This window comes from Prunus persica, chromosome G6 (assembly GCF_000346465.2).
Source record: "Prunus persica cultivar Lovell chromosome G6, Prunus_persica_NCBIv2, whole genome shotgun sequence".
Classification (NCBI taxonomy): Eukaryota; Viridiplantae; Streptophyta; class Magnoliopsida; order Rosales; family Rosaceae; genus Prunus; species Prunus persica.
Genome location: NC_034014.1, coordinates 14,191,581 through 14,204,353, shown reverse-complemented (window position 1 = coordinate 14,204,353; position 12,773 = coordinate 14,191,581). Strand labels below are relative to the sequence as shown.

The 12,773-nt window shown below is 36.0% G+C and overlaps 2 protein-coding genes across 4 annotated transcripts; both read right to left on the bottom strand.

Annotated features, from left to right (window-relative positions):
- Nucleotides 1,895–5,007, bottom strand: LOC18772466 (50S ribosomal protein L17). Its single transcript, XM_007206003.2, has 6 exons — nucleotides 4,832–5,007; nucleotides 4,655–4,709; nucleotides 4,389–4,439; nucleotides 3,286–3,377; nucleotides 3,134–3,211; nucleotides 1,895–2,275 (listed from the first exon to the last, which is right to left on the bottom strand). The coding sequence occupies exons 1-6, from the start codon at nucleotides 4,885–4,887 to the stop codon at nucleotides 2,134–2,136; spliced, it is 474 nt and encodes a 157-aa protein (XP_007206065.1). The 5' UTR covers nucleotides 4,888–5,007; the 3' UTR covers nucleotides 1,895–2,133.
- On the bottom strand, nucleotides 8,277–11,874 carry LOC18772982 (uridylate kinase). Of its 3 annotated transcripts, none has more exons than XM_020567104.1 (7): nucleotides 11,447–11,874; nucleotides 11,012–11,171; nucleotides 10,870–10,923; nucleotides 10,334–10,425; nucleotides 9,495–9,721; nucleotides 8,913–9,105; nucleotides 8,277–8,738 (listed from the first exon to the last, which is right to left on the bottom strand). In XM_020567104.1, the coding sequence occupies exons 1-7, from the start codon at nucleotides 11,650–11,652 to the stop codon at nucleotides 8,708–8,710; spliced, it is 963 nt and encodes a 320-aa protein (XP_020422693.1). In that variant the 5' UTR covers nucleotides 11,653–11,874; the 3' UTR covers nucleotides 8,277–8,707. The 3 variants fall into 3 exon arrangements, with proteins under 3 accessions (XP_020422693.1, XP_020422692.1, XP_007205496.1); XM_020567103.1 differs by having other exon boundaries at nucleotides 8,929–9,105; nucleotides 11,012–11,159; nucleotides 11,447–11,869; XM_007205434.2 differs by having other exon boundaries at nucleotides 8,929–9,105; nucleotides 11,447–11,866.

The window sequence follows — 12,773 nt, the reverse complement described above, 5'->3', positions numbered from 1 at the left end:
TGGGTATTTTATGAATTTGGTTTGAAGTGAAAATATTGGAATTAAGTGAGTTTAATCTCAAAGTTGGACTAAAATGCCTTTATGATTAAGTTAATAATTTTTTTTAATGAAGTAGGGCCCGTTTAGCCCCGCCCGGCCCGATGGGCTTTCTCAAGCTCGACTCATGGGTCGGGCTTGGGCTTTGAATTTTCTAAAAAAAATCCGGCCCGGTCCAGCCCAATATTTTCTCTTCTTCTTTTTAAAGCCCGGCCCGGCCCAACTCAAGCCCATCAAATTTGGGCCGAACTAGCCCGGCCCGGCCCATTGACGAGCTCTAACTCTGTGTACCTACAAACCCAACAAAAACAAAAACAAAACAAAACAAAAAACAAACAAAAAAAATTATGTAATTGCAGTTTAGTGCAGACACCAAACCCCAAGGTGTACTGTCAGACAAGAATTAGAAAGTTACTCTATAGGATTTACTGTGTTTTTTCTTTCCACTAAAGGGTTGCTCAAAACAAAGACAAGGCTTAATCAAAATTGATGCAAGGGGTACCTGAAATATCTCACCGCCTTTGGGTTTTTCCAATTGATCATTTTCCAGAGAACAAGTGCTTTGGTTTTAAAGTGAGAATCTGCCTCTCCACACCCAGCATCCTTATTTCTCTTCTTAACAGATTTTTGGGCTTTCTTAGCGCCTGGGACTTTTGAGAAGAGTCCTTGAAGCCCTCACCAGAGACAACTTCACTTGGAGGCCTTGATCTTGACCTCGAACGAGATCTAGAAATCAAATGAAGGGGGCATGGGCGTGGAGGTGGAGTACGATGTCGCCAGTGGCTGGGCGTAGGGGTTGAGGGGAGATGGGGGGAGAGGTTTATTTTTATTTTTAAATTAAGTTTTTAAATTTATATTTGTATTATTTATTTTTAAAAGAAATGTATTTTTTAAAGGTAAATTTAGGTTTTAAACACAAAAAAACTCACACTTTTGAAAAAAACCAAAACTTTTTCAAAAAAAACTCAAAAACCTCTCAACTCTCAAACAAAAGACATGCAAATATAAATAATTCCTTAAGAAATCCAAAAATAAATAAGAGCAATTTTGTCCATTTTGACTTCTTTTAAACATTCTCTCCTTTCGCCTTTTCCAAAGTCTCCAAAGTCTCTCTCCTATGAACCGAATTACCCTTTTACAACTAACATAAGTTAAAAGAAATTGACAGAAATTGAGAATTGTCCTTCAATTGCTTCAAATTGAATCCACACGGACAAATTGACCAATGAAACAACTATGACCAAAGTGGTAAAAGTGGCAAACTGCAAGTACCAAAAATGACTTTTTGCCTACTAAAATAAAAATCATATAACACATTATTAATTTGAAAAATGAAATCATTGTTTCTTTTTGGGGTTTGTCCCTCCTATCTCATCAAAATAAAATAAAAAATGAAATCATTCATATTAGGTTGCTCATTCTAAAAAAGTAACTTATTCCTAGCTTCCAAAGTTCTCCAACAAATAGTAAATTTATCTAGATAAAGATTAGGAAAGAAGACCATTAGTAGTAAGCCAATCAAGTGACTCATGTATGGAGATTTTTTTGCAAAATTGATCTTGCCTTTTGCATTCAACCCAGAACATATACAGCCTGATACAGATCAAACACGTATATAAATTATAATTGTCAAACACAGAAAATCAAGATATAGGCATCTGTTAGGGACTCCTGCCATTTTAAGGGGATACATGAAGGGTAAGGGGCCAGCAGTTGAATGTTTGATCTACGTGAAATTCAACTGCACATAATGAAGGTTTCAATGACGCATCAACTTCTCTCGATTTCAAGTCCGATGCTTAGAAAGAGAGAAATATTGATGGTGAAATTTAAAGCAATGGCATGGTATTTTTTAACATAAAACAGATAAGCAGAACGCATTCCTATTTGATGATTATGAGAAAAATAAAAGAACAGGGTACGAATTTGTGATACTACATTATAATCCACATCCATATCAAACAGGGCCGAAAAATCACAAGAAATCAGAGACTTCCTATGAGAGGAATTACAAAAATATGGGGGACCACCTCTCAAGAGAATCATAAGATACTGGAGACTCAGGAAATTATTGAAATAAAATCTTAATACGCCAAATCAAATATCTGAGCTCTTATCTTCTTTGGGTGGTGCAAACTGCTTGCAAAGCTTCGACCTTGCCCAAGGATCCAAGGGAACTCTCTGTGGTTGAGGAGCTGGTGGTTTTGATTGTCTGAGCTCATTTTCTCTGTCAATGAACCTATACAAGACTGTCAATAGTCAAAATGCGGCCCAACTTCAATCAATATTGAGCAAAACAGTCAAATCAACCAATTATGTGCTATTAGAGTCATCTAATGGATAGAATTGCACTCATTCCTATTAAAATTATCAGTGGGGTACGTAGACAAACAAATTGTGTAGTTGTTTTGGCTTTGCTGGCAAGAAGATGTGTCCTCAGAATTTGGTTTCCAAACCCCCATTTTCAACCCTAAGGAGAAAGGTGGGTTGACATTTTAAAAAGCATCACTTATTGGACAATCACCATCGGAAAAAATTAGTAACCAAAGTAATCACCAAAGTCACAGGTCCTCGCATTAGAAAATGCATTCAGCACGGCAGACAAGTTTCCCTAGATGGGAAAGGGGTTAGAGTGCATCATATGTATAGGGTGGGTGACAAAAATATCCCATTTATCCATTTAATCTTGGTTTATTACCCATACCCCTCCTACCCTATCAATACGAATAGGACCAACCATTACCCATTTACCCCCACAAACATTATGTATGCAATGCATGCATCCAGTAAAATTTGCTTAAACATTTGTTTTACCTAAATTTTTTTGTGAACTTTCTTAATATTTTTCTTTAGGTGCTTGATCGCATTTGATGTTTCCTTGGCTTCCCTTGATTTGTCTTTGGACTCTAATAGATGGGTTCTAAATGGGTGGATTCATCTCCTCTTAGTTTTCTGTTTGGGTGTTACATGTACGTGTGCCTATAAGGGGTAAAACCTACAACCTCTACAAGTCTCTAAATTGGACAAATATATTTCCTTTTGCTATTTTGGCGGATAGAAAAGCATATTTCTGTCAAGTAATAAATAATCGCCTTACTCAATATAGGCCATAGGTGCAGCATCACCAACTCGTATACGAGTCCGAAGTAGTCTTGTGTATCCACCTGTTCGATCTCTGTAATATAAAATAAAACCAATGTAACAAAAACAAAGATAAAACACTCAGAAAGCAAGAGGTTCGAGATTCACTTGTATCGATAAGCTAATTCTGTAAACAGCTTGTGCATTACATCATCCCCACGCACAAAAGCAGCAGCACGCCTTACAGCACAAAGGGAACCCTGTGACAGTTTTGAAAGAGGATAGAATCATGCTAGAAGGGGAAAAAAAAAAAACAATTAAGTGAATTTATGGTAAGATAATTCCAGAACTTTGCGATTGGAAAACTAGCGTATCATTTAAGTGTGTTCAAAACATACTTCAGATTCTAATACCCAAATCTAGTGTGAGAACTTTGGTCAATACCTTCTAAAGTCATTTTAGATCAAAAGTATATTGAAACATTTACTCATCCAGGTCAAAGCAATCTATCAAAAGACCAAATCTGGTTAACAGAGAAGAGTTTCACCTAAATCATTTTTATCATGAAACTAACTGAGCAGCTGAACTTATGGCTCCTCCAGGACATAATTTATTGGGTACTCATAAGTGGAGTTTAAATTACTCTTGTCAACTAACTATCATCTTTCTTGAAGACTCTGTAGAGAGAGCCTGTTAGAGTCCCTGTTCTAATTAATTTTCCAAACAGCAGGCCGCACAAGTCTTTTTCATTCAAATAACTAGGCCGGTTTTCATCATAGAAGTGACTTGAAGACCTAAATACAAAAGTTACACAGGTTTATGTAACTTCAAAAATTCCAAAACTAGATCCCTTGAGCCAGGACAACATAAAGCATAACCGATGCAAGTCAAGCTCGCTCTAATGCATGCACCTCATATTTTAGTTTCATGGTGGGTTATCTAAGATCAAACTAAATTTCTGTCAGATTAAACTAACAAGTCACAACTCACAGGAAGAGCAAACTTTGTAACTAGGGGTTACTCAAACACATACTTCTCAGCAGGTGGGTTATGTCAGACATTGATTTCTTTAATTGAAAGTGAAAGTAAGCCTATATGTTAATTGAACTACTAACTTTGAGATTCTCTTCAACTGTTGTAGGCCTATATGTTAATTGAAACAGAGAATTTCATTTTATGATGAAGATTATTAACTATAAAAATGTAGAAACTGGTAAGAAACTATTTGTAAATGTAATTTTAAACATAATTGTGGCAGAACCAATACATACATCTTTTCCAAGCTGCACCATTTTATCAGCTTCACGTCGAATCTCTTTGGCCTGAAAAATAAAGAAAACAGAACATTTGAACATAAAATTCATTTTGCACATTGATCCCAATGATATTTAAATTTCCCGAAATTCCAGAGCTTATGCTGAACATTCCTTTCTTTCCCTTTAACTTGCTGGTCACAAAAGCCAAATTATTTCAAAAAAACCCTAAAATTGTAAACATATGAAATTCCGAAACCGTTAAAAAGAAGAAGAGAAGGTACCTTGGCAACAGTGGTTTCAATCCGCTCGTGCTTCACCAACTGTGACACCATCGTCCTACAGATGAAAATCAGAATAATTTTTTTTTTCAACTTTGAAAATAAATAAATTTGAAAAAAGCTTTTGGGCATGGAAAGCTAAAGCTGAGCTAACCAAAACTGGAAAAAAAAAAAAGGAACCTGAGCATGGACATGCGGTGACCCGTGGGTCGGTTGAGCTTCCTGAACTTCGTCATCAATGTGGCTCTTGTGGAAGGATGCTATTGCAACCAGTTACTTTTGAACGAAATTGGCAATGCCTCCAAAGAGAAATTGCTGCAGAGTCTACAGACAAATCAATCTTCGCTTATGCTGAGTTTTGCCCTGATTATTTTTCCCCTGGGCCGCTTAAAGGAGCCATTCTTTGGGCTACTAACAAAAAGAAGTCCAGTTCGAAGCCCAAGAAGCCGAAATCAAATAACTTGTTCATTAATTTTTATCCTCATAAATGTGGGGACAAATTTGTTATAGTCATTTGTTACATATATATATATATTTTTAATATAAGTGATAGACTAAATTACAAGAGAATGGGGGTTTCTCACATGCACTACGTTGTCATCTGTGCTCGAACCTAGGATCACTTGTCAAAGTTCTTTTTCATTAGGCTAGACTCTATTGGCTTTTTCTTAAAAACTTAAAATTTTAAAAACAAAACTTTTTTACTTTGGCAAATTGGAGTGGATAAAAAAGGTCAAACTTAATATTTACGTAATATAACTTTGACTATTTTACGTAGCTTGGTCCTTTTACTCTTTTATAGGGTTGCTCATATTTCCTCACTCACCTTATCTTCAAAATTTAAAGACAAATATACATCTGAACCCCATCTCCTCCTCTCCCCCCCCCACCCCCCTCTCCTCTCTCCTCTTCAAAAGCCACAACCTACCCTACAATCTGTCTCATCTTCCCATGCACCCATCGACCCTCCCCATCCTCATTTTGTTTCTCCTGATTTCTCTCCTCCCTCCTCTCAACAGCCGCCCCTATGAATGAATTGATATATATATATATATTTTTTTTTTCATTTGTATTTGGTATGATTTTGGGTTGAATAACTCAAAGGGTTATTGGGTTTTGGAATTGTGATCGAAGAAGAAGAATAGGAAGAGGTTGATGGGTTTGTTTGTGTTATCTTTTTTAATTTTTTGCTTGATTTCTAGGTTTTATTTGAATTAATAATGAAATAATTATGTTATTTTAGGAATAATGGTGGGTGCAAAGATGAGATTGTATTTTTTCAAATTTACATGGTGGGTGGGAAGATAAGATAGGTGAGAAAATACGACTAGGATTGGAAATAGCAGCACTCTAATGAAAGGGTATTTTAAGAATAATAGTGAGTAGAAAGATAAGATTGTATTTTTTTCAAATTTACATGGTGGGTGGAAAGATAAGATGAGTGGGAAAATAGGACAAGTAAAAATAGCAGCACTCTATTTTATTATTTGGGAAAAATTTACGAATGCCTCGTGTATTTATTACCTACTTTCGATTTCCAATTAGACTTCCAATTTGGTTTTAAGCCTTCTAATCTTTTAAAAGTGTGAATAACCCTCAACCGTTAAACTTGTTAACTGCTTCGGGCATTCAAATAGGAACTTGCCTCGTATATAAACTCTTGTTGATGTAATGATTTGCTCTCTATTCTTTGCATATATCAACTCTTATCTTTCCTAGATAACACAACCAAACCATGTTAACAGAAGAAGATATACGCAAACCACTGTTTGGGGCAGTGGGGGTTATATGAGTATGTTGTGATGTTATTGGGACTGAAGACTGCAAAACCACGTATTAAAGAGCCAAAAGTTACTCATTATTTTCATAAATGTCAGTTTTTATAAAAACTTCCAAAAATTGTAAAAAGTTCGCCTAAATAGACTCAAATACCCTCAAAACTAAAACCCGCGTAAACCTAACAAACAAAACTTGCAATCTCTGTTTTCATTTGACTTCAGACATAAAAACTCCCATACGTATCGATCAATGTTATATATCATTGGAGGGAAGAATATGGCTATCATCACTGTAAATAAACATGAATATGGCGATCATCACTGTAAATAAACATAAAAACTTACTGTTATAGGGAACTCAAGTCGGCCTCATTGCAGAGAGAAACTTGCTGAAACAGTTTTCAGTGGGATGTGTACTCAAATGGGAATGGGATTGGCATTTTCAAGTCCTCGAAATAGTACTTGTGGAAGCAAAATATTTCACCCTATATCAAATAATTAGGCCAATCAATTTGAGAATTATTTGATCTAATTAGGAGTTACATAACCTAATTGGGAGTTACTTGAATTAATTAGGAGGTTACCTAATTCAAATTGGATGTATTTGATCATCGTCTTAATTAGGGATTTGGTTAAATCCCTAATCTCTAAATACACCAACCTCACCAACTACACCAACCCTATCAACCTCGCCGAGACCCTTTATAAATACTTGGCTATGCACAAGGATTGAGGTACGTCTGAATTCCTACTCAAACTCTGCATAAGTTATCCCTCACAAACTCTTCTCCCCCATTTTCTTTCTCTCTCCGGCCACCACACACGGTTTCAGCTACCCGATTTTTCTTGAAACACCCAACCTAACTTAGGTATCGGAGGGCTTTTGGCCAACACCCCCGGGTGTGGTCCTTGAAAGAGAAGCGGAGAAGACGAAAGAATTTTGGGCGAATATTCTAGTGGGATGGAAATCGCTCCCACAAAACTCATGGTTCAAGTTGGGCGCATATACATGATGGGAAACAAGGGAGCCCAATTGAGATGTCTGGTTCTTAAATTCCAGTAAATAATTTACAGAAGCTTGTTACTGGGGTCAAGGACGATTTTTGGCTTAATCATTATCAACAACAAAAGCAGGTACCCACAAAAGCTTGTCCCTCCAATGATATAACATTGATCGAAACGCATGGGAGTTTTTATGTTTTATGTCAGTCAGATGAAGACAGAGATTGCAGGTTTTGCATTTTAGGTTTAAGTGGGTTTTAGCTTTGAGGGAATTTGAGTCTATTTAGGTGAGTTTTTTTGTTATTTTTTTGTATAGTTTTTATTAAAGCTGACACTTATGAAAATATGAAGTAAATTTGGGCTATTTTTGATAAAAACTTTATAATAACACACTCTCGAAGTTTATATCGATGACGTGATCATGAAGTCTCAAAATGACGTGTCCATGACCTATTAGAATTAAGGGCTCAACAACCACTTCCATTGTCTCCACTTCTCTGGAAAACGCAGAGCATTCTCAACCTTAAGCTTGTCAAAGGGGCTACAAACCACCTTGGAATTCTGAAGGATCAGAGACAAGCACCGACCATTCTCCATTGACCAGCGATAGCCGCTCTTTACTGTAAATTGCCCATTCTTGCTCCATGGCCATACAAGCTGATCTTCATAGTCCCAATTCCAGAAGAAAAACTTACATGTAACGGCGGAAATAATACAAGGATCAATGAGGTGAATAACACAGTCTAAATTATAAGCCTTCATCTCCTGATTAATATGCGAGTGACAAAGTTTAGAAGTAGAGCAAAATTTAGTATCAAAGATCCACATAGGTTAGCAAAGGAAACTTTTAAAGAAAACATTTGCTACCTCCATTGAATGCCAAACTCTGCAAAGTTGCTTATACTACAACACAGCATGTTAATTATTGGGTTCGTTTCATGACGCTCTTTGCTGTTGTTCATCTTTCCCTTTTTCTGAGCTTGAATTTGTGCCATGACTAGAGACTGAATTACTTGGATCAACTAACAATGCTACGAAACTTCCAAATTGTTAAAACACAAAATTCAAAATTTATTTACACTAAAGATGCTGAATACCATTGACCAAAAAAAGGGGGAAAAAAAAACAAAACAAAACGAAGACAAGATGCCGTAAACCATCCCCAATATAACCTCAACCAGGAAAAATGAAAACCACGCCTCACGTCGTCACAGTAGAATTCCGTGTTGTTCCAATCAATGTGCCAACCTTCTCTCCCTTTATGGCTTTTGAGATGTTACCCGGTTTGTTTAGATTGAACACAACAACTGCACCATACGAAAGAATCAATAAGAGCCTGTTCTACATGGTAAGAAGGTTGGATATTACAAATACCAAGATCAATCCAAATGGCATTACGTAAAAAGAATAAAATGGGAAAAAATAATTGAAAAGAACAAAAGAAATACACACACACACACACATATGTTTTGGATACCAACCAAAAAAAGAACATACCAGGAATGTTGTTTTCCTGGCATAAAGTAATGGCAGTCATGTCCATCACCGAAAGATCTTTCGCCATCACCTCCTGATATGTTAGATTATCAAGAAGACGGGCATTTGGGTTACACCTTGGATTATCGTCATAAACCCCATCAACATTTGTAGCTTTCAGCACAACCTCTGCATTGACTAGATAAAAAAGAAAATGAAAAACAGTTTAAAACAAAGAAAAAAGTTCCTAAAACCCACCAACGTTTGCAGTTTTGAGCACAACCTGTCCATTGACTGGATCAATAATTGATTGAAAGATGCTAAAATTGAAGCAAAGAATTTAGTTTCTTAGACTGACATTTTCCACCCCAAAGATAAGTTGAAATTCAGTAATCAGGACTATATATGGTGCCACAGTCAAGACAGTGTTAGAACAAACTTGGGTACATTAATTAGTAACTTTGGGCAAATTTTGAAACATCCTAAGTAAATTACTTTTAACCGCAGTGGTTTGCCTCTCACTATGATAGGTACCATGAATTCTCATTAAGCCAAGGTAGCATTAAAACACAAAAGATTCAACTTACTTTCTGCACCACGAAGTGCTGCAGCAGTATCTGTGGTAAAGAATGGATTTCCAGTTCCTGCCGCAAAGATCACTACCCTCCCTTTCTCCAAATGCCTCACAGCCCTTCGACGTATATAAGGCTCTGCAACCTCAGACATACGAAATGCAGTCTGCACTCGAGTAGGGATGCCGATACTTTCCATTGTTGCTTGAAGAAATATTGAATTCATTACAGTTGCCAACATCCTATAAAATTGAATATAAACAGTAAATAGAAAATAAAAGACCAGAAACATGCATACTTAAAAAGAAAGTTTCTAAGCTTAAAAAGTACAATAGTCCCTAAAAAACCTCAATTTTCATGTCATGTAAGGCAAGTACTGCTCAACTTTCACATATCAACCACAATTCATTTCCTTTCATCTGACATTTTAAAGTTGGAATTGGTAAATATTGTGAAATTCAAGTTAATATAGTAGTGAAGCGAGTATGTGGTCAACTAAGTAGTGCTCATTACAATATAGCCCACATTTTGAGTGTGTGTGTGTGTGTGAGAGAGAGAGAGAGAGAGAGAGAGAGAGAGAGAGAGAGAGAGAGAGAGAGAGAGAGAGAGCCATAAGTTACTTTTGTTTTGCATATGGATGAAAAAGCACCAAGTCCAAAACCTCAATAATAGATAAACTACTTAAATAACAAATTATCCTAAGTCCATGATACATGAAATGAACCAGATCCAGATAAACTAATCACCCGATCACACTGCAAATTATAAACATGTGAAAACACAACTGCAAAATACCAGAAGTCTTGACAGGTGAGATTAAAAAAAATTCAGTCAATGCCAATAAAAGGAATTACCCAATGTAATCAGCAGATGACCGGTCAAGACCGCTGCTTCCCGCCCATGAAGATCCACGGAAGATATTTCCCCCACCAACCACAATGGCAACCTGAAATATTTGACTAAGATGACTAACACATGCCCAGATGCCAATAAACTACGTTTTTGGATTTCATAAGCTCACTAAATCTCATTAGTACAATCCGATTAGCTATTTATAGAAATATTAAACCATTGAAACTATTCCACTTTATACAATGCCTACATTATGCTGGATATTTCAATCAAAGAAGCCTACAATGCAATTCTTTTTATCTTGAATCATTTCCCAGACTGCATGTTAATCTGTGCATAGATAATTCTGGAATCCCCAAATCTCACTAAGTTGAACTTTATAAAACAGATATTGTAATCATCAACATCGGACTACAATAATATTGCAAGGAAAATATTAAATAAACTTCTGTGGGTGTGTGTGCGCCCCTACCTTCAAGTATATAAAAAGAATATGTCATGCAAATTACAATTCTCTAATCTCAAGCATTGAACATACCTCAATGCCAAGGCGAGTCACCGATGCAACCTCTCTTGCAATTTCCATTGTTACCTAATATTGTACGGGGAAAAATACTCTTATATCAGAAAGCAACAAAAGAAGGATAATTATCACAGTATGGTTTAAGATTTTATCAGACCTTTGGGTCAATATTCTGCGTGCGATCTCCAGCAAGTGCTTCTCCGCTTACTTTAAGTAAGACCCTTTGCCATTTATAAGATGGCCCAGACAAGCCATTTCCATTCATTGTTACCCCATAGGGAGCCATAGATGGCATTTGAGTATGCCTGTTAAACGAGCTGAAGTTAACAAAGTAGAAACCAGAGAAATGGTATCTAAATTAACAGTAACACAAGAAGAAGAAAAGAAATTCGTTGCAATTATCTCAAAATTCAACAACCAAGAATGCAACATACCCCTTAAATTACAACCCCAATCCAATTCCAAAACTTCCACTTAGACATTTCTACAAACACCTAATACCTTAATTCTTTCCAAACTAGACAATAAAACCGGAACTTCGTCACTACCCACTACATAAATGAAAGAACAAAAGGCATTTGAAGTCCCATACCTTCCGTTCGCAGAGTCAGAACTGGAACCCATTTCAGAAGATGAGCAGTTAACAACCAATCGCTCATGCAAGCGCCGATTACTCACCATCAAACCACGGTAACGGGCACTCGAAGAACTCAGAGAAGGACATGGCAAAGAAGAGGAGGGGGAGGAGGAGACAGAATTGAAAGAAACAACAGGCACAGAGGAGGTGGAAATTGCCATCAAAAACTGTTTCTTTTCAAGTCCTGGCGCCAAGCTCTCGCTTCAGTACTGAGCTTCAGCAAAGATAACTCTCTCTCTCTCTCTCTCTCCTTCTTTTTTATTTTATTTTATCTTTTTTAAGTTTATTTTAGGTCAATCTTCTTCTCCTTCTTGTTGTGGAGCTCTTAATATAATCTCCTTTTTAATCGACAATATGTCACTTTCCAGTCCAGGAAAAATCTGTAGCTTACTGTGTACTCGTATGGTACACCGGATTCTAAAACCACATGATTCATTAATGAGATGTTTACTTATTATGAACGGTGCGAGAGATATAGTATGGGAAGAAGTAAATTATACAACTTAGCACATGAATGAAGTTTATTCTCGTTGTTATTGTATGTATATTAATTCTTATTTATTTTTGGATAAATGACATTTTACCGCATGTAGATTTGGAGTTATTATTAATATGGGCTGTTTTAATTTAATCAATTTACACCATAACGTGTTACACATATAGATGTTGTTTATCTAAATCTAAATTAATTGTAGGCGTGAGTTACGCTAGTTGGCTAGATGAGCTTGTCTTTTTGCACCCAAATTCGAATCTCTTCCGATTAAATTAAATAATTTTAGATAGTTTAGACTATCGCTTATATTAAAAAAAAAACTCTAAACTAATTTGATTACTAAAACACCCTTGCACAAATGAATTATATATTATATTAACCTACTTAAATAGTGAAAAAATAAAGGCAAAAAATCATTTTTAGTCCTTGTAGCTTATCACTTTTATCATTAAGGTCCCTGTGGTTTCAATTTGAACATTTTCGTCCCTGTGGTTTTAATTTGAATTGAAGTAATTCAATGATAATTCTTAATTTCTGTTAAATTTTTTTAACTTCTGTTACTTGTGGAGGAGTAATTTAGTCAACAAATTATTAAAAATTTAATTCTTTTAAAAATAAACAATATAATTGTCCATCAATCGATTTTTAATAACTTGGAAATAGCTATAAATTTTTCCCTTCCCAACTTCAAGTTCTGTTTCTCAAAAACACCACCAAATAAGCCATAATAAGTGAAAATAAAATTGAAATAGTAGTAGTTCTTGGTGGGTGGGGCTGGGTTGGAGCCAT